At 40.9% G+C, this 21,024-nt stretch overlaps 1 protein-coding gene across 1 annotated transcript in view; it reads left to right on the top strand.

Annotated features, from left to right (window-relative positions):
* The window catches only part of LOC121685478 (hyaluronan-binding protein 2-like), a 96,541-nt gene that overhangs the window by 17,461 nt on the left and 58,056 nt on the right, over positions 1-21,024 (top strand). The window contains exons 4-6 of the mRNA XM_042066042.1: positions 10,783-10,893; positions 10,975-11,091; positions 12,298-12,408. Coding sequence (XP_041921976.1) covers positions 10,783-10,893; positions 10,975-11,091; positions 12,298-12,408 — 339 coding nt within the window. The remainder of the gene's footprint in view (positions 1-10,782; positions 10,894-10,974; positions 11,092-12,297; positions 12,409-21,024) is intronic.

Raw genomic sequence — 21,024 nt, 5'->3', positions numbered from 1 at the left:
AACCTGTCAAAATGAAACGACATCTCAAAATGCAGATGTCGGCTCAGCACCGTGGAGGAAAATCTCCGTGTCGCCGTATGCAGCATTCCTCCTAGAATTAACTTGCTATGTTCACGGAAGCATGCCCACCCTTCCCATTGAAATTGTTAAAGATAGTAAACCAGAAAAGGTAAATAAAAAAATATTGTTATTGTTATCGCCATAAATATAATTAATGTAACGTTGTAGGCCTAATGCTGCTGTGTATGTGTGTGCGTGCTTGTGTGTGCGCGCGCTACGCACATAGCGCTCTGATCTGATATGGCGGCAGCCTACACTTGTTTAATCGTGATTGTTTGGTTTTCTCGGTTCTTGTTCATATGGAGTAAATAAAACAAATGACTTTGCTTTCTAGTTTTTGCTTGATTTAGTTGTTCACTAGTTCGCCCTTCTATATGATTGCTTCAGCTAGACTAGAATGTATGGGAGAAGTGCGTGTTTGGCAAGGTAGCTGTCCGTGGTCCTGGAGTGCCTGGAGCGGATATCGCGATAGAGCGATGACCGCTTGCACCCCAAAAGATCACAGAGAAAGGCCGCTACCAACTACATAAGTGCTTGCTGAGCGAGTCGTAAATCCGCTAGATTGGAGCGGATGTAAGACTGGTAGGCATCCGAGGACCAACGGCCCAGTATTTTAATTTGTTGCTCCGATAAGCCGTTGAGCGCAGCTGTTGTGGCAGCTCCTATCCTGAAGGAGTGTGCGGAGTAGCGATCCGCGGGAAAACCAGATTTGACTAGAATTGTTTTTAAGAGTGTCTGGAATCTGTGGCGAGTGATGGGTAGCCCTTCGTCTGACACGAAGGGCGGGCTAGTAGACGAAGCTTGAGCTGACCGATATGAGATGTAGTGAGATAGGTATTGGAAAGGCTGAAGATCTGAGGCGGAGTTAAATGGATATGGAGTGTCCTTTTCGGGACTGATCGGTTTTACTCTGTTTGATGGTAAATCGAATGGTGTCTTGGTCTAGCTGCTCTAGATCTGCGATGCACGGGTGGACATCGGGAATGAAGAGAGACGAAGGGCATGTAAACTCGCTACATCTCAGCAGCCCAAAAAGGCCAGTAGAAACATAACGGAGATGGTGGAATCGGAATGCGGTGACATGACCCTTTGCGAAGGGTAGCGAGGCGGGTGGCGAGAATGCTTGAGGTAATGGGAAGGCGGGAGTCTTGGGGGACTGGATGTTGCCTACGGATACCTTTAATTAACAAGCCTATCCTGGTGTCGGAGAAGGGGCATTCGGAGCCGTGGGGGCGTTTGTAGAAGAAATGAATGCCAGCTAGGTAGACTCTAATGGAAGAAACTTTGATCCCGAGTGAAGTGTGGGCGTAGGTGATAAATGATGATATGGTGACTGCATCGAAACTGGGAAATGGTAGTGAGTGCTTTGCGTGGAACTGTTTGAAGCACGACCAAGCAGTCCAGTAGGACTGCATGGTCCTGGGTGCGAGGGCTTGAAGGGCTAGGTCGGCCGTGATGGGCTGAAGATAGCTGAGGGGGTGGTTTATGGGAAGATGGTCTCCGAAAAGCTGGGGAGTGGAGTAGGGTACGGGTCCGCCTCTGGAGCCGAGCTTCTGAATCTCTGGAATTTAAGACGAGAGAGAGAGTCAGCAATTCCATTGTGGCAACCGGGGACGTGCGCGGCTCTTATAATAAGCTGGTAGCTGGCTGCTATCCAGATTAGACGCCTACTAAGAGGGGAAAGCGCAGGCGATTTTGAGCTCGTTATTAATGACGTGCACTACGGCTTCGTTGTCGCTGTGGATTATCACACTCTTGGAGGTCCACTCATTCCCCCAGGTAGGGCCGTGATGGCTACGGGGTAGAGTTCGAACACGGCTGACGATTCGTTTCCAGTTGTTAGCTCTCTGAACTCTAGTGGCCACGGGGATGCAAACCAGCGCCCTTTGAAAAAGCCTCCGAAGCCTGTTGAGGGGGCTGCGTCGGTGTACAACTGGAGCTCTTCTGGAGATGATTGGCAGTCGTCGTAGAACGTGCACAGACCATTCCATTCGTCTAAAACATCCTCCAGAGTTTGATATCGGCCAGACACTGGGCATCTAGAGATACGACGTCTTCGAGAGATGGGGTTGCTGAGCGCAGTTTAGGAGATGCGAGATGAAAGGGCGGCCCTGGGGAATGAGTTGACTAGTGGACACTCGACCGCGCCGTGACTGGGGCTATTGCAGAGGGGACAAGATGGCTTAAGTCCTAGGAAAACGCGGTTATGGAGCTCCATATCGAGCGCGCCCCAGTAGGGGTTTTAGTTCCAGAGGCCGACTCTGGCAGCGCATTTTGCTGAAAACAGCCGGTGGTAGCCTACGTATGAAAATGAGCTCTACCGTAGGATACGGCTAGGCCGGCGATGATGGCCAGGTAGTCATTTAGCTTAGTCATTTGCGTCGACTGGAGAACACGAAACAGACGACTTCTGTGTAGTTGGTAAAAGCTACGGTGAACTCGGGAAATGACAGGGTTTTTGATGCTGGGCCAGAATTTTTTAGAGAAAAACCAGTTCGCCGCAAACTAGATCCCGGTTATGAGAGGGAATAGGAAGGGAGGGAAGAATGGTAGAAAGGTCTACGTCTGCACCTGACAAGATGAGGTTCCTGGTGGACGCTGTGACGGGTGGTGGTTCGAATGCTGCAGCGTGAGGAGGCGGTGGCAGGGCCTGTGCTGTGGCTAAAGAATAGTTTTGCTGCCGGAACGGGACGTCGTGGTCCGAAGCACTCGCTGAGTGCTGATGACCCGCTGCTGCGGGCTGGTCTAGCGCGGAGCCGGGGAAGAGATGGGAAGGGAGAAAAGGGGGGAGGGAGGGAGCGGTCGCTAACGCGACCGGAAGGGGAGCAACCTGGGACAGGGTCGCGGGAAGTGGGACGGGGAAGGAAAGAGGGTTAGGGGGGAGTAGCGACGCTGTCGCTATCGGCGCCGGCTGAGACCAGGTGCTCGCTAACTCATAAGAGAGATGGGGAGCTAGTGAGGTGACTCTTCGAGCTGACGCTTCGTGAGTTGAGGCGTGCTGTACAGACGTGGCTCCCGGAATGGAAAGGGGAGGGGGGAGAGGGGGGAGAGGGGGGAGGGAGGGAGCAGTCGTCGGAACGACTGGAGGTGGGGCAGGCCTGGACCGAGTCCTGGCTAGGGGAGGTGGATGGGGGAAGGAAAGAAGGAGTGGGGGGGAGTAGCGACGCTGTCGCTACCGGGGCCGTCTGGAGAAGTGGGGTTGGACCCGGAAATACGGCGGAGATGCGGCGGGAATGGGCCTGAGCCGCTGACGTGGCAGTGGCTGTGGCTGAAGCAGCGGAATGATACGCTCTGAAGCGTGTGGTGCCGGAAAGTGCTGTCGGCGTGCCCGGTTCGCGAGGTGGCTGGTGGTGTGTGCTTCGTCCGGCTGAATGGCCGGCGGAAGGAACCGCGTCGGGATGCCAGAAGGAGCAGCTTGCTTCCTGGTCTGGGGAGGAAAACAAAGTGAGGGAGCGGGAGGGCGAAAAGACCGGGTTATCCAACTGCGTTAGAAGGCGGAGGAGATGGAACTTCCTATCCGACATACGGAACGTGATGCCGCGGGAATGGAGAGTGCTGCGGATGCGAGCCACTGTCCAGTGGGTAGGGTCAACGCCTTGCTGGCGCTGGGTGGATTTCCAGTTCCATGAGAGCTGTCTTTTCCATGCGAACAATACGCAGACTGAATGATTTCGCGAACGTCGGAGCGTGTGACGTATGGAAAAGGAGGTCGGCTTAAATAGGCCTACCCTGCGGCGGCAGTGGGTGAGTTAATTGCTGTCAATCATCCCGAAGGCTCCACCCGAACTTTGTTTATAAAACATCATTTAACGTTTGATGGGGGTATTTGAGTAAGGACTTAGAATGGGTTTGGGGAAAGTGGGGTCGCCAGACCTCGCCATACTTTTTTGTGGGGTCGCCAGGCAAAAAGTTTAAGAACCGCTGGTCTAACCTAAAAGCACTTCAGGATAAAGTCACATATTTAGAAGACTACAGTAGACGGAACAACGTGCGTGTGATGGGCATTCCTGAAAAAGCAGAGGGTAACGACCTGAGAGGATTTTGTGCTTGATATACTAACGGAACAGTTGGAGCTGGATGTGAATGTTGGATTTGAAATTGAGCGAGTGCACCGCGTTGGGCAGAGTGCAGACAAGGGTCGCAGTCGTCACGCTCAGGGGGTCGTTTCTAGAAAGCATCGTTTGCTAACTTGCGTCGCAACCTTGGTAGTTTGCTGCATCGTTCTTGGATTTGGTGTTTCTAGAAAGGGTAGTTCGAACTCTCAAACGCAAACAAGGACGCAAAGTTTGGTCGTTTGAACTACTGCCCCTAGGCAGTCGCACTTGTGTCGTTCCTTGGTAGTTCCTGTTGGTGTCCGGACCGCCTAACCAAAAATCACAACCGCCTAACCAAAATTTGCGAAGTGGATGTTTATTTCGTGACTCAATGATTAATCTATCCTGTAGCTTAATTTTGATGAAGACACTGCTCCCCTACTTGGCTCATTCTTGCTATTTATGTTAATTAAAGTATTGCCTTGCTTTTAGTATTATAATCTTCACAGTCCCTAACAACAGCAGTGTTAAATGGTGTAGTGGCTAAAGCAGATGACTTATTATCCCAACGTTGTAGGTTCGATTTTCTTATGATGTGAGATTGTCCTCTTGCTTCTCGCTACCTGCGGGTGAACTAGTGTGACATGTAGATTCAATTGTTTTTGACTGACGTATACCTACCTATTGTACTCTGGATGTAGAGTAACTATATACATAAATATGTATGGTCAAAACCTATTGTTGTGTCTCGTAGGCCTACTCAGAGATAAAAAGAAGAGCTAGGATGCGAACTCCGGCCAAGTGCGCAGTGCACCAACGCGCTGCCGTTAAGCCACGAGACAGTTGATAACCTATGGGATACCCAGATATTTGTCCAGGCTATATATTTTTTCCAACACAGATATTTAACACAAATAATGACTCATATTGTGCTGTTTTATATGCTTGCAATAGGTTTAGGTTTTGGCTGATGGCAATGACAATACCAACATTAATCACTCGGTTTAGATTAGAAACATGTCGACAGAACATTTGACAGAACGTGACAGAACATTTCTAGGGGGTGGGGTATTACACATTTCCACTGTTTCCACCAATTATATGTATCGCTGCATCATCAACAACGTTGTTGGAACTATGGTGTTCGAACGTCGGAGGTTGCGAATTGCGACACAGGTATGATGCTTTCTGGAAACAGGTGTAACAGTGTCGTTGTTTGGTCGCAAGTTGCGTCGTACCATGGTGGTTAAGCAACGTCGTTGCTAACTTTTCTAGAAACGACCCCCTGATCCGCTTTCTGAGATTCAGCGCGAGAGAAGCGGTCCTCGCGGCTGCTCACGGAAAATAAGCAGTCGTATGGGAGGGCAAGAAGCTCTCCTTCTTCCAGGATCTTTCCCAAGAGGTGCTACAACAGCGTAGAAAATTTGATGGTGTGAAGAAGCAACTCAGAGGACATGGGATCCTCTACTCCATGCAGTACCCAGCAACGCTGAAGTTTTCTGTAAACAACAAGTGGCATTCCTTCACTTCACCAAATGCGGTAGCTACCTTCCTTACATCGCAGGGCTTTACGCAGGGTGATGAGTAGGCTCATTATGGTCAGTCATAATTTCTCTTTCAATGTCTGGGACTATTTACATATTTTATTTTAGTAACATTCCTCCAGATATGCATATTACAAGTATGGTACTCTTGGAATGGTAGCCAAGAGGGTGATTATTGATATCATAATTTTCATTGCATTGTTTGGTTGACTTGCCTTTTTGAAAGGTACTTCAGGTTATTGGTTGGGATAAAAACATGGGTCAGGTGACACTTTCATGCGGATGCACTATAGCATGTTTAGTAGAGCAGGAGAGCCTAATGCTATGTGTGGGCTCTTGACAGTTTTGTATTTGTGTACAATGTTTTTTCGTTTTAACTTGCTTTGTTCAAGTTTCCTTTTTCCACAAGGGAGTAGACTAACAGGACAAGAAGTTATTATGTTTTTTAAAACAATTGTGGCTAACACGTATCTGATTACACCTAGTTATATTTTATGGGTGAATTGTTTAAACTAATATCATTGAATGTTAAGGGTGCAAACTCAGCTATAAAAAGGAGGAAGATTCTATGGTATCTCAAACAGAAAAATCCAGATCTAGCTTTCTTGCAAGAGACCCACCTGGAGGAAAAAGATTCATTATTATTGCAAAGGGACTGGGTTGGGAAAGTCCTTTAGAGTGCAGGTTCCTCCAGTCAGAGGGGAGTAGCCATCTTGATTCGGAAAAACTTCAACATTAAAATACTCAGACAACAAGCAGATGAAGAAGGCAGGTGGATAGCAATAGAGGTTGAACTGTTTGGCATTAAGTATACGCTTATGAATGTATATGCACCAACAATGGAAAAGCCAGGGTTTTTTGTAGGGGTGAGCAATGTAATAACAGGGTTTGAAAATCCATATATAATCTTGGGTGGGGATTTTAACAACGTGAGGGAGCCCACGATGGATAAAACGTATATAGGGGGTATAACACGACCTTCACAGGCACGGAAAGAAATTAACACATTTGGTGGATGTGTGGAGATTTTTTCATCCTTCAGAAAAACAGTTTACTTTTTATTCCCACCCACATAATTCTTATTCCAGAATAGATTACTTTCTAATTTCAAAATCATTTATCTCTGTTACAGCACAAACAACAATAGGCACAATTTTAATATCAGACCATGCTCCAGTGGGGATGGCACTACGCGTAGGCCAATCAAATAAAAAACGTCCCAGTAGGTGGAGATTTAATACATCTATGCTCAAAAATGAAAACTTAGTGCAATCTATTAAAGGGGAGATAATGTATTACTGGTGGACCAATGAAGGCACAGTATCAGACCCAGCTGTGGAGTGGGATGCCTTTAAGGCCGGCTTTAAGGCATTAGAGGCCGGCTTATTCAAACTTGCTCATTTCTAAAAAAGACAGCGGTCAAGCGCTTTCAGGAACTGGAAGGAGACATAAAAAAATGGAAAATAGGCACGCAATATACTTTGACCACTCTTCACTTCACGAACTGAGTAAATTAAAGATGGAATATAATTCTATATTACAGAAAAAAGTTGAATATTCATTATTCAGAAGTAAACAGAAGTATTACGAACAAGGGGAAAGGACAGGGCGGTTTCTTGCACAGAGAGCAAAGCAGCAATATACACAATCACTTATAACAGGAATACAGAATGACGGGGGAACTAAAAACAGATGATATTGACATCAACAACTTATTTGTCACATTCTATCAAAGTCTTTATAAATCAGACAACCCTGCTTCTCAAGATATTAGCACTTTTCTATCTACTGTGAAATGTCCAACATTATCACAGGATGAACAAGAACAAATTGGAGCTGACATTACACTAGAGGAAATTAAAGAGGCTATTCAGAAACTGTAGAGCGGGAAATCTCCAGGGGAAGATGGCCTTCCGGCTGAATTTTATAAGGCCTTTTCAGATCTTCTGGCCAAAAGACTACTGAAAGTTTACAATAATGCCTTATTGAGAGGGTGTCTTCCAGATAGTATGCAGACGGCTATAATAACTCTAATTCATAAAAAGGATAGGGATCCACAACTGTGTGGCAATTATCGCCCAGTGTCACTAATTAATGTTGATGCTAAGATACTCGCTAAAATCTTAGCTACTAGATTGGAAGGGTTATTGCCAAAACTTATCCACCCTGATCAAGTAGGTTTTTATTAAGAATAGGACATCATCTGACAATCTTCGCAGGCTTCTTCATCTTATGTGGCAAGCTGGAAGAGAATCAGATGTAACTGTAGCTCTTTCACTGGATGCAGAGAAAGCATTCGACAGGGTGGAGTTTGCATACTTGTTTCAGACATTGGGGAAATTTGGGATGGGAACTGCTTTCATTAATTGGGTTAGGTTACTATATCACAATCCCAAGGCATCTGTTGTGACAAATGGCAGACAGTCTACTGCATTTCAGCTTTATAGAGGGACACGGCAGGGATGCCCCTTATCCCCCCTGTTATTTGCCCTGGCCCTGGAACCACTGGCTATTGCCATTAGACAAAATAACACTATAGTTGGTATTAAGACTGGGGGTAAAGAACACAAATTGCTTTTGTATGCAGATGATATTTTGCTACTGTGCAGACGCCCATCAACCACAGTATCCCATATTCTCACCTTGATCAACTCTTTTTCACTTGTGTCTGGATACAAAATCAACTGGTCAAAGTCTGAGGCCATGTCCCTATCCAAGGTCTGTCCCCCCAGTGTTAGAAAGGGTTGGCAGTTTTCATGGCAGCCTTCAGGCCTGACATACTTGGGCATAAAAATCACCCCACAATTGAATAACATTATGGACGTCAACCTCCTCCCCCTGATTCAAAAAATAGAACTTATACTCCAAAACTGGACTAAATTAGGCTTATCACTTCTAGGTAAGGTCAATATTTTGAAGGTGGTAATAGTTCCCAAAATTAATTACATAAGTAATATGCTACCATTAAACTTCCCACGCACTACATTAGTAAAATATAATAAAGCGGTTTGTGGTTTTCTGTGGGCAGGCAAAAAACCATATGTAAATCAAACAAAACTTTATGCGGCTCCAGAAGATGGTGGCCTAGGTCTGCCCCATATAGCCTGGTATCATTATGCTTTTTTTCTAAAACAGTTATCCAAGATATACATCACTGCTGATATAGCTCCAGCTTGGGTGTCTATTGAAGGGGCCCTTATCTATCCATACCCGGTACAGGCCTTTATTACACAAACTAGTGGCAAGATCCCTCATGATAATCCAATACTGGCATTTTCACAGGAGACTTGGCAAGCCTCACATAAAATCCTGAGCTTATATCCAAATTTTACTTGTCAAACTTCACTATGGCACAATAAATGTCTCAAGATAGGCAAAAGGACATTTTCTTGGCCGACTGGGTCCAGCGAGGCATTGTTTACATTGGGGATTTATTTGAGGGAGACACTTTCTTTTCTTTTGAACAGTTAAGAGCAAAATATGGACTTTCAAATAAGGTCTTTTGGAAATACTTACAGTTAAGAAGCTGTATTCTGTCACATCTCAGACTATCACCACTTGCACCAGCTACTGAATTACCGACCAGATTGGAACAAGAAAAGTTTTTTTTAATGAAAGCATCAGGCTTTTACAGTATTTTAAGGGAATCTCTGCCTCCTAATTTTGGGGGCTTAAAAAGATGCTGGGAGAGGGATATGGGAGAGAGTATACCAGATGAAGCGTGGGAACAAGTAATCAAGTCATGGTACAAAGTTTCAAGAGAAATGCAGACACGGTTGATACGTTATAAAATTATCAATAGGATTTATTGGACCCCGTCAAAAATGGCACGGTTAGGACTTGTGTTGGCTCAGACGTGTGTTGGAGGTGCAACACTGAGTGCGGCACTCTTTTACATATGTTATACTCTTGCCCCATAATAGACCCCCTATGGTCTGAGATAATGTCTTTTATCAACAAGTTGCTGACCACTGCTCTGGTACGCCATCCATTGCTCTGTCTCTTGGGTGTGGTACCACAGGGGAGCGGGTTAAATGCCCATCAATCCTCATGGTGCCAAACAGCTGTAATAGTTGGATGCAGGATAATATTACGCCATTGGAAAACACAAGTAGCTATATCAATGGTGGAATGGTTTAATGAGATGTCCAAGATTGCCTCTTATGAGAGGGTGTGCTATAGAATGATAGATAAGGAGGACGTCTATATGAAAATTTGGGGGCCTTATTTAGATATAATACAGTAAGCTGGTGGTTTGTTTTTCTGTTTCTTTTTATGTCTTTTTTCCCCTTTTGTTTATGAGGATATTCTAACATTCAGACTTTTTTTTAATATATACTGTATAGTGTATAGCTTTGTTAGTCAGTATCTGCCTGTAATCCTCCCAGTTCACTTGTGGATGTTCAGTGTTTGTCTTTGTCTCATGTATTTGTAAAAAACCAATAAAAAGTGAATTACAAAAAAAACAAAAAACATGTTGGTCAAATCATTTTGCGACCCCTCACTGCCCGACCCCCAGTTTAAAAAACACTCTAGGCTACACTTTCCTGACATTGAACAGCTTGTGGACTAAATTTGCCTTGATAACTTGATTCTGAACTTGATAACTTGTTCTGATCACTTCACTGCACTGCAGTGCAATAGAATTTATGTTCTATGTGACTGTGTTTTCTGTCTTTGATTCCTGGTTATTATTGCAATCCATGTAATCTATCTAAATTGTACATTAGCAGAGATGAAACCCCTATGTTGTTTATTATACAATGGTAAGTTTTTGTGTGATGTAATTCAGTTTACTTGAATAAACCCGAACCTCAGTAGATTTAAAGATGATAGATGTTGTCTGATGCATCAATAACCTTTTATGCTATATCCTATTCTTTATTCGTCCTCTTTCTTTTGACACTATTGTTAGACTAAGTTACAGACTCTACCTCATCCTAGAGTCTCACACACACTGACTTGTCGCTCATTCTGATCCCAGGTTATGGATAAGAAACGATTATGTAATATACTATATGAAGCAAACTTGAACTGTTGTATTGATAACTTAAAATACTTACTCCACACATATTACCAAGATGGCAAGTTAAAGAAGATTTTGGTAGAAACAACCAGACCAAGATTTCTGTTACTTCATTCAGGTCCTTGCGATCCAAACCCTTGCTTCAACAATGGTATCTGTGATCAGAAAAGGGGAGAGAAATTTAAGTGCAAGTGCCCCAAGCCTTTTAAAGGTAGAAGATGTGAAAAAGGTAAGACATTTTTTGCATATTTCTAAGGAAAGCAGGAATACAACTATGAAGATGTGTAATTTATTATTTTGCCATTGACAGCCAAAAAAGTTTGCAAGAAAAGGACATGTGGGCGTGGAGATTGTGTTTTAACTTCAACTCCACCATACTATGAATGCAAGTGCAAAGAACCATTCAAGCCACCCAACTGTGAATCAAGTAAGAGCAATTCACTCAAGCCAACACTTCCCGACGTAGTATCTCTATTGGATTTGGCCATACAGTGTCCTCCACAATTAATTAAATTAATTGTAGTTGATCAGAGTGTCTGGAACTTTCAAGTAATTGAAATATGAACAAACATTGATGTAAAGAATCATGGATTCTATGTAGTGTTAGTGGAAATATGTTTATCGTCGAAGTGCTGTTTTAGGCAGTTGTGATTCATCTGAAACTTTGGGTTTGTCTCATTATGATATAATGAGACAACTTGTCTCAATATGTGACCCTGCAAGGCGAAACCAATCACTTTGGTAAAATTTACAAAATTAAGTTATTGTCCTCACGTGAACGGCCATAAACTAAGCTTTCCGACGATATGTATATCGAGGGTATTGCAAAACGTATGGCTAAAATAACCGCATCCAAAGTTGTCATGGTTCTTCTGTCTCGATACGCCAGAAGAGGAGAAAATCACCTTTTTAAGTAAATTGTCACGTGCGATAGTTTGAGGGCACAGTTATTATTAGCCTTACGGTAGCATGACTTTGCAGGTGACTGACTATGTGCAGTTTCATCAACCATGTAGTGAGTGTCTTTTTTTCTGTTTTTCTGCCCCCTAGTTAATACCTAGGACGGTCATAAGGTGTCACTATAGAATATAATTAATGTATTTCAGGGGAAGTAAGGGGAGGGGAAGTTCTGTGTACACAGATTGTGTATACTTTTAAAATGTGCTACGTCAATGGAAAACTTCTCCTGTTCCCTAAAATGATGCCAGGATATTTTTAAAAGTTTGTGCTTTTGACCCAGCCCTAAATAAAGTGTTGTGAAGGTTTTTTCGAAACTGATAATGTTCTTTTAAAGGCTAATTAAGCACTAGGCCTACTAAGCGAGACTAGTGTTATGTTGAACATAAAGCATGAAGTAGGTTCAAATTTGACTGATAGAAGTTTGGACTTTTTTGTTTGAAGTTTTAAACTTGAATGGTGTTGTGTGGATTCTAAGTTGTTCGTTTTAAACTGAACTGAAAATGTAAAGCAACAAGGCAGTTAGCACAAACTTCTACCTCTCTACCATATTTCATTGTATTTGAAATTAAATGAAACATGAAATATTCAATGGACATTTGTGTACTTCAAATGTCTCTTTGATTCATAAAAAACATACTGATTGATTAATTTATTATTTTATGTATCTTTAAAGCTGCTGCCTGTGACCCAAGTCCCTGTTTGAATGATGGCAAATGTATAAAGGATGGGCAAGACTTTGACTGTGTCTGCCATGACAACTTCAGTGGAACATTCTGCCAAGTTGGTAAATGCATTTAAATTCCTACCTGGAAGGATATTCAAAATTGTTGACTTTCTAAACCAGCTGATGGGATTGTCAGATATTCTCCACTTGCAGACTCGGGGTTGTTTTAGTTATACATGAATGAATTCATCAAAGGCATAGATTGAAGTATCTGGTTTCAAATGTTGGTTAGACGTTATAATAACTCTTCATAATGAATGGTAAATTGATCATGCATTACGTTATAGTGAAGAGATTATTTCAGCAATGAAATTATTACTGATACTGTCTACTAACCATATGTAATGCTTCAGTTGTTATTTATACCACTGCTTGGTTGAATTTTCTACTGTGATGCGCTCTTTTATCGTTAAGTTCCATTTTTTTGGTAGCATTACGATGGACGTCTATCAGATTGTTCGTTTAAACATAACATAATGATTACAATATGATATTTAAACAAACCTCTGACAGACGTTCATAGCATACCAACATTGTAACATAAGACAGTTACACTTCATTTGGAGCAAGTAAAACAATGTTTACTTTGTTTTGTATGTTTGTATGCTCAACAGAAGAACTAACAACTGGGCTTTGACTGTAGCAATTTTGAAGTAGTAATGTTAGTTTGTTCTGTAAGTTAGGAAATGAGTCAATGTGTGAGAGAAAAGAAGTAGTTCTACAAACAAGACAGTTTTAGCAAAACATAGTCTGGCAACAGTTGTATTATCGTAATAATGGACTCCTCTGCGTTTGGGTATCAGAAGGTGGCCACATTTACACCTCAAATGTGTGTTAACTTCAGTTGTGTTCTGGTCATGTTGTCCATTATCTTATCTTTTATATATATATAATATAGTATAATTTTATATATATATATATATAGTATATAAAATAATTTATTAAAAGTATATAATATTTATATATAATGATATTAAATGAGGAGAGTAAGGACAGGAAGTCAACTGAAGATGAGTTATCCAAATGAATAAAATCGCCAAGGATTAATAATGGACATGTATCCATTGGAATACATATCCAATAGACATGTATCCATTTTGGTGTTCCCCAGGAGTTGGTTTCAGACTGGGCCTCAGTTCACTGGCCATGAGATGGCTAACCTCTGTAAGACCTGGGGAGTGACCCAGACGTTGACCACTAGCTATCACTCCCAAGCCAATCTCACTAAACGTTCCAACTGGACCATCAAAACGATGATTGCCTCTTATGTGGGGAACCAACATAAGAATTGGGTGGATCAGGGAGTTCCACTTTGCCATCAATGCAGCCTACCTTGAGACCACAGGCCGAACCCCTGAAGAGTTGGCATTTGGAAGATCTCTGAAAGGGCCACTTGAGAGATTGATTGGGACATCGCCCTCACCTCATCAACCTCTGTCCACAATCATAGAAAGACAAAAACAAATAGTTGAAGAAGTCAAGAAGAGAGTTGTGGGGTGTCGGTCCAGACAAGCCAGATACTGTAATGCCCGCAGGAGAGGTGCACAACTCCTGCCGGGAAACTTGGTCTGAGTCCGTTAGGTGACTGGGAGACGGTCTGAAGAGAGTAGCAAGTGCATGTATGATTTTGAATAAGTGGCACCAGTATTCAGTGTTGCAGCTATGAGTAAATGTAAAAGATTTCCTTTGAGTATTTAGTTACTAGACATTTATCAGCCAGATAATGCATGAAGGAATGCCTTTGCAAACTCCTGAGTTGATTTATTCAACAGATCTGGTGAGATTGATTGTTTTTTTTTTCTTTTCACATTTGCTTGGTATACCATTAAAGGTTGTATCAGCGATAGCGGGGATACATGTACGTCACTTCTGTTGATGTCCAAACAAAACAGAGTGCTAGCTCGCTACTCCCTTTACATTACATTACATTTAGCAGACACTTCTTGACCAAAGTGACTTACATATGTCAGCTATATTACAAGGGATCACATTGTCCCCGGAGCAACTTGGGGTTAAGTGCCTTGCTCAAGGGAACATTGGTGAACTTTCAGGCTACTGCACGCTAGCCCAGCTCCTTAACCACTACACTACCACCGCCCCACTACTCCCCCCTCTCGTGCAATTAAAACTCCTAAACGCGCATCTCGTCGGTTATTGACGCCCGCCCAACCGCAAATATTAACTAGAAATGCAATTCCAAGGAATTACCAGTGCATGAAAATGCTAAAGTTGTGATGTAAAATATCATGTATAGTTAAAACAGATAATACAGAGATGGTTACTACGGTACTACTAGGATAGACATGGTGGTTGCATAGCTTAATAAAAGTTTATAGTTTAAAAGTAGTCTGTTTAAAAGCTGAATGTAGATAGTTTAAAAGTTGTTGATAGACAGTAGATAGTTTAAAAGTTGTTGATAGACAGCTAGTTTAATAGATAGTTTAATGATAGTTTAAAAGTAGACCGTTTAAAAGTTGAAGGTAAATAGTTTAAAAGTTGTTGACAGACTGGAAGTTGAATGAATGTTGATATTCAAATAGTTTAATGGCTGTGTATAGGTAGATATTTGACGATAACTGAAAGTTGGAATGGCTCTAATGTTTGCTAGCAGTTATGCTAAGATTTTTAACTATGTTAACCATGCTACTTAGCTAATGTTTTATAGCAGTGCTAGCAATGCTAACCTGTTAACCATGCTACTTAACTAACGTTTTCTAGCAGTTTAATGAATGTTGATATTCAAATAGTTTAATGGCTGTGTATAGGTAGATATTTGACGATAACTGAAAGTTGGAATGGCTCTAATGTTTGCTAGCAGTTATGCTAAGATTTGTAATTCTGCTAACCATGTTTAGCAGTTTTGCTAAACATTTTCTAGCATTTTCTAAAAATTTTCTAGCAGTTTTACTAAACATGCTAACAATGCTAGCAATACTAACATGCTAACCATGTGACTTAGTTAACCAAGCTTATCATTTTAGTAGTTATGCTAACTAACATGCTAACTATGTTAACCATGTTACTTAGCTAACTTAGCTAATCATTTTTAGTAGTTATGCTAATTATGCTAACTAGCATGCTAACATGTTAGCATGCTAACTATGCTAACCATGTTACTTAGCTAACCTAGCTAATCATTTTTAGCAGTTTTGATAAAAATGCTAGCTAGCATGCTAACTATGCTAACCATGTTACTTAGCTAACTCAGCTAATCATTTTTAGCAGTTATGCTAAACATGCTAACTAGCATGCTAACTATGCTAACCATGTTACTTAGCTAACTTAGCTAATCATGTTTAGCAGTTTTGCTAAAAATGCTAAAAATGTTAGCAATGCTAACTTTGTTAACCATGCTAACTAGCTACAGTGGGTAGGAGTCATAGTTGATGAAAAGTGTTGACAGTTGATGACAAGTTAAAAGTTGTTGATAGACAGCTAGTGAATGTATATAGTTTAAAAGTTGTTGATAGACAGCTAGTTTAATAGATAGATAGTTTAATGATAGTTTAAGTTACATTGTTTAACAGTGGATTATTGTAGTGAGGACTTTTATTTTGAAACAGTTTTGGGCAGAGGAAACAGTTGAATAGGATGTGTAGTCTTAACCCTTTAGGCGCCAGAGGTTTTTTTCCGAAACGATCAATTTAGACATCTTCATTTCAAAAGGCTATATCTTAAAAGTGATAAGAGATAGAGACTTTCTGTAAATTAGAGAAATATTAAGGATGACCCAAAGTTTATGTAGAGATTAAATGTTTATATCTAATTTGCATATTATGACGTCATATGGTGGCGGCCATCTTGGATTATAGAATTTTCATGAAAAGTTGCATGTTTGAATGATAAAATGCACCACTTCTTTCTCCCCAAAATGTCCCTCACCTTCTGTATGCTATATTGCACAATACTGAATGCTCAGGTAAATAGTAAGTAGTGAACAAACTGTGTAAATCACTACTAATAAATGGCCGAAACAAACCAAATGCATGTAGCAGTAGACTGGCCTTTTGCTGTAGAGATTTTCCATTTACTACATACAGTAGGCACTCTGATTCCATGTATGGGGCACATATAGATTATTCAGATGACACACAAACACAAGTAGACAAGACCTGTTTAGTTCAAAAGCTCATTTGCCACGGCAAGGCACAGATCAGGAGTGAGATGACGAGACAAGACAAGAGACAATGTTAGTATTTTTTTTCTTTTTGTTGTTTTTGTTGATGTTTTTTTTTCTTAGCTGACAAAGACACACACATCACAAGGACATGAACACACAAAAAGGAACACATAGTGTATGTCCTAAATGATCAGGGAAATAGATAGCAAATCAACAGTGTAAATCATTACTAATAAATGGCTGACATTTTTTTTTTTTATGTAGCAGGCCTTTTGTTGTAGAGATAATGACTCCCTATCCCTATCCATACAGGGCCGGCATTCCCATCATCTTGTGATAGACTATGCATGACCTAATGTGTGTGTGTGTGTGTGTGGGGGAGAGGGAGAGGGAGAGAGCGTGTCACCACCTCCACCATGCGAGCAGCATGGCCAGATCTGCCTCGCGCGCGTCGAGTGGAGAGAATTTGCGCAGCTCGGACTAGGCCTACTGTCATTCTCATTGCGACTCCCCACACTGCCACTACGTTTCCCCCTAACTCTCCTATGAGCACTTCGACCTCGTCTAACATACCCAGTCGCATTATACAAAGGCTCCACCATGTTACTGTCGCCGCGATTGTGGAGAGGCAAAAGACAGAAGCTAGCGCTATTAGGCTACCTCCAGCCTTGTTCGCCACACCACTAACACCCTGCTAACTTCCCGATGAACACTCCGAACCCGTGAAACATTATTCCCACCAGTGACATTGGGCAAACGATTCAACGTTTGTGCTTGGTGTAAGCTAAACTATGGAGTAAACTCTCACTTTGTCCAGCTGCATCATTGAAGGCAGGGACGCATCTGAAGCCTCACTAAACGAATCACCGTCATTTCCTGAAGGCAGATATTCCCCTTCAGAATCAGGGTCCGCGAATAGAAGACCCAACACTTCATTTCAGGTAAACTTTTTTGATGCCATTAGACGATAATCTAATGCAAATACTCGCTAACGTTGACAATATCGCTCTGACTAAGTGTCTCACACGCACACTAGCTCCGGTATTGCACGCACTGATTCAATGCGCTGTAGCTCAAAAGTTTTGTTTAAACCATGACCTTTTTCGGACTCGGGGATGACGTATGACATGTCTGCCACCTAGTGGAGTGGATGTCGAACGAAATATGACACCCTATTTGACTAAATCGGCCGTTTTATTCAGTACCGCATCTTGTCGAGTAAACTCGACAGTGGCGCCTAGAGGGTTAATTGACCCAGATTGTATGCTTAACCCTTAAAGGTGTAGGTTTTTGAACATTCTAAGTTCCGCAACAGTTGAAGGTTCTAAAATTCTATGTTGAATTCAATGAACCCAGATATTCTTTAGAATGTTAATTTCCCAACATTCCTGTCACACCGGTGTGACGGTACTCCTTTAAGGGTTAAAGCCTGAGGCTGCAGGTGGCCTGAACACCTGCCATAGGATTCTAATTGCTTAACGGCCGTATTATGATGTCACAATCGGCAATGTTAAGTCTATGGGGATTTTTAAAAAGTTTTTCTTTAATAGTTTAAAAAATATAAAAGTTTCAAAGTTGAAAAGTCATACAAACCCGATCTGTTTGAAGTTTCTAAGTTAAACTGTTCACTGTTTACATTCAACTTTTAAACGGTCTACTTTTAAACTATCATTAAACTATCTATCTATTAAACTAGCTGTCTATCAACAACTTTTAAACTATCTACATTCAACTTTTAAACTTTTAAACTATATACATTCACTAGCTGTCTATCAACATGGTTAGCATGCTAGTTAGCATTTTTAGCAAAACTATTAAAAAGGATTAGCTAAGTAACATGGTTAACATAGTTAGCATGCTAGTTAGCATAGTAAGCATAACTACTAAAAATGATAAGCTTGGTTAACTAAGTCACATGGTTAACATAGTTAGCATGTTAGCATAGTTAGCATGTTTAGCAAAACTGCTAGAACATGTTTAGCAAAACTGCTAGAAAATGTTAGTTAAGTTAGCTAAGTAGCATGGTTAGCATGTTAGCATTGCTAGCACTACTATAAAACATTAGCTAAGTAACATGGTTAGCAGAATTACAAATCTTAGCATAACTGCTAGCAAACATTAGAGCCATTCCAACTTTCAGTTATCGTCAAATATCTACCTATACACAGCCATTAAACTATTTGAATATCAACATTCATTAAACTGCTAGAAAACGTTAGCTAAGTAGCATGGTTAGCAGGTTAGCATTGCTAGCACTGCTATAAAACATTAGCTAAGTAGCATGGTTAGCATAGTTAAAAATCTTAACATAACTGCTAGCAAACATTAGAGCCATTCCAACTTTCAGTTATCGTCAAATATCTACCTATACACAGCCATTAAACTATTTGAATGTCAACATTCATTCAACTTCCAGTCTGTCAACAATTTTTAAACTATTTACCTTCAACTTTTAAACGGTCTACTTTTAAACTATCATTAAACTATCTATTAAACTAGCTGTCTATCAACAACTTTTAAACTATCTACTGTCTATCAACAACTTTTAAACTATCTACATTCAGCTTTTAAACAGTCTACTAACTATCAACTTTTATTAAGCTATGCAACCACCATGTCTATCCTAGCATCACCGTAGTAACCATCTCTGTATTATCTGTTTTAACTATACATGATATTTTACATCACAACAACTTGTATGACAAATCATTTACCAAGTAACTAGTTTATCAGGTATGGCAGAGCATGGCATGGCATACGAGGACTTAGAGGTAGGCTACAACTGATAGTTAAAGCAACACCAAAGAGTTTTTTGCACCTTAAAATAATGTTTCCAAAATCGTTTCAGTGGTTTATCAACTCGTAACAGGGTGAACGGCACTTCTGCATTCGCTTCGCGGCCCTCTATCGGCTATAACCGCACTATGTAAGTTTGCCAGATTGGGTAGCGGATCTGTAGTTCGATGGAATGAAAACTACAAATTTGACTTGCATCTGAAGTCGCAATACATCGTACTTTCATAAAATCATGCAACATATTCTACCTTGTCTGTGGACATTGTTATTTGCAAAGCCGGTGCTGGATAAACAAATAGTGCGTTTGACAGAGGAAAAGTTATTTGGTGTTGCTTTAAAGTAACAATTTATTAGGCAATATGCCTTTAACAAATTAACAAGTTCTCAGATACACCAGATACACAATATATCAAATAACAAAATTGACACAAACCCAAAAGAAAGGATAGAAAAACAGATGGAATGAGAGGGAGGGAGAGAGAGAAAGACAGAGAGCTTGAGACAAAGATAGAGAGAGAGAAAGGCTGAGAGTTCAGCCTAAGCTTCCCCCAACAGCCATCATAGGAGAAAGGAATAGAGCTCATCTCACAAAGCCCCTCTGCTTGAATATGCTAGGCCTTCCCAACTGGCCTGCAGGACATTGGTCACTTAGTGTGAAAACATAGGTGTGAGGTTCACATACAGACTATAGTATTTGTTAGTCCACAACTATGCACATATACATTAGATTGCAATTAAATTGTGACCAAACGTGATCAAAAAGTTGCCCACATTAAGTATTAATTTAAGACCAAAACTGAGTGTGTTATATTTACAACATACATTTACAGAGATTTCAGAAATGACTATTAGAGCAGTTACTCTTGTTAGTTTGAGCTTTGCTGTATGCTAATTAGTTGAGCCTGGCTCCCGGTGTAAAGAGAGTCCTTTGATAGAGATCGGGGTGTGGCGCATCTCACCATAAGAATACATCAAGTAACCCAGGTTAGAGAAACATCATATACAATAACTTTGCTGTTCCACAATCTGCAATACTGTATTTCTCACATGTAGACCTTGATTTTTAACTATGTTAACCATGCTACTTAGCTAATGTTTTATAGCAGTGCTAGCAATGCTAACCTGTTAACCATGCTACTTAACTAACGTTTTCTAGCAGTTTAATGAATGTTGATATTCAAATAGTTTAATGGCTGTGTATAGGTAGATATTTGACGATAACTGAAAGTTGGAATGGCTCTAATGTTTGCTAGCAGTTATGCTAAGATTTGTAATTCTGCTAACCATGTTTAGCAGTTTTGCTAAACATTTTCTAGCATTTTCTAAAAATTTTCTAGCAGTTTTACTAAACATGCTAACAATGCTAGCAATACTAACATGCTAACCATGTGACTTAGTTAACCAAGCTTATCATTTTAGTAGTTATGCTAACTAACATGCTAACTATGTTAACCATGTTACTTAGCTAACTTAGCTAATCATTTTTAGTAGTTATGCTAATTATGCTAACTAGCATGCTAACATGTTAGCATGCTAACTATGCTAACCATGTTACTTAGCTAACCTAGCTAATCATTTTTAGCAGTTTTGATAAAAATGCTAGCTAGCATGCTAACTATGCTAACCATGTTACTTAGCTAACTCAGCTAATCATTTTTAGCAGTTATGCTAAACATGCTAACTAGCATGCTAACTATGCTAACCATGTTACTTAGCTAACTTAGCTAATCATGTTTAGCAGTTTTGCTAAAAATGCTAAA

This window comes from Alosa sapidissima, chromosome 16, assembly GCF_018492685.1.
Source record: "Alosa sapidissima isolate fAloSap1 chromosome 16, fAloSap1.pri, whole genome shotgun sequence".
Classification (NCBI taxonomy): Eukaryota; Metazoa; Chordata; class Actinopteri; order Clupeiformes; family Clupeidae; genus Alosa; species Alosa sapidissima.
This window is presented reverse-complemented; position numbering and strand designations above follow the sequence as displayed.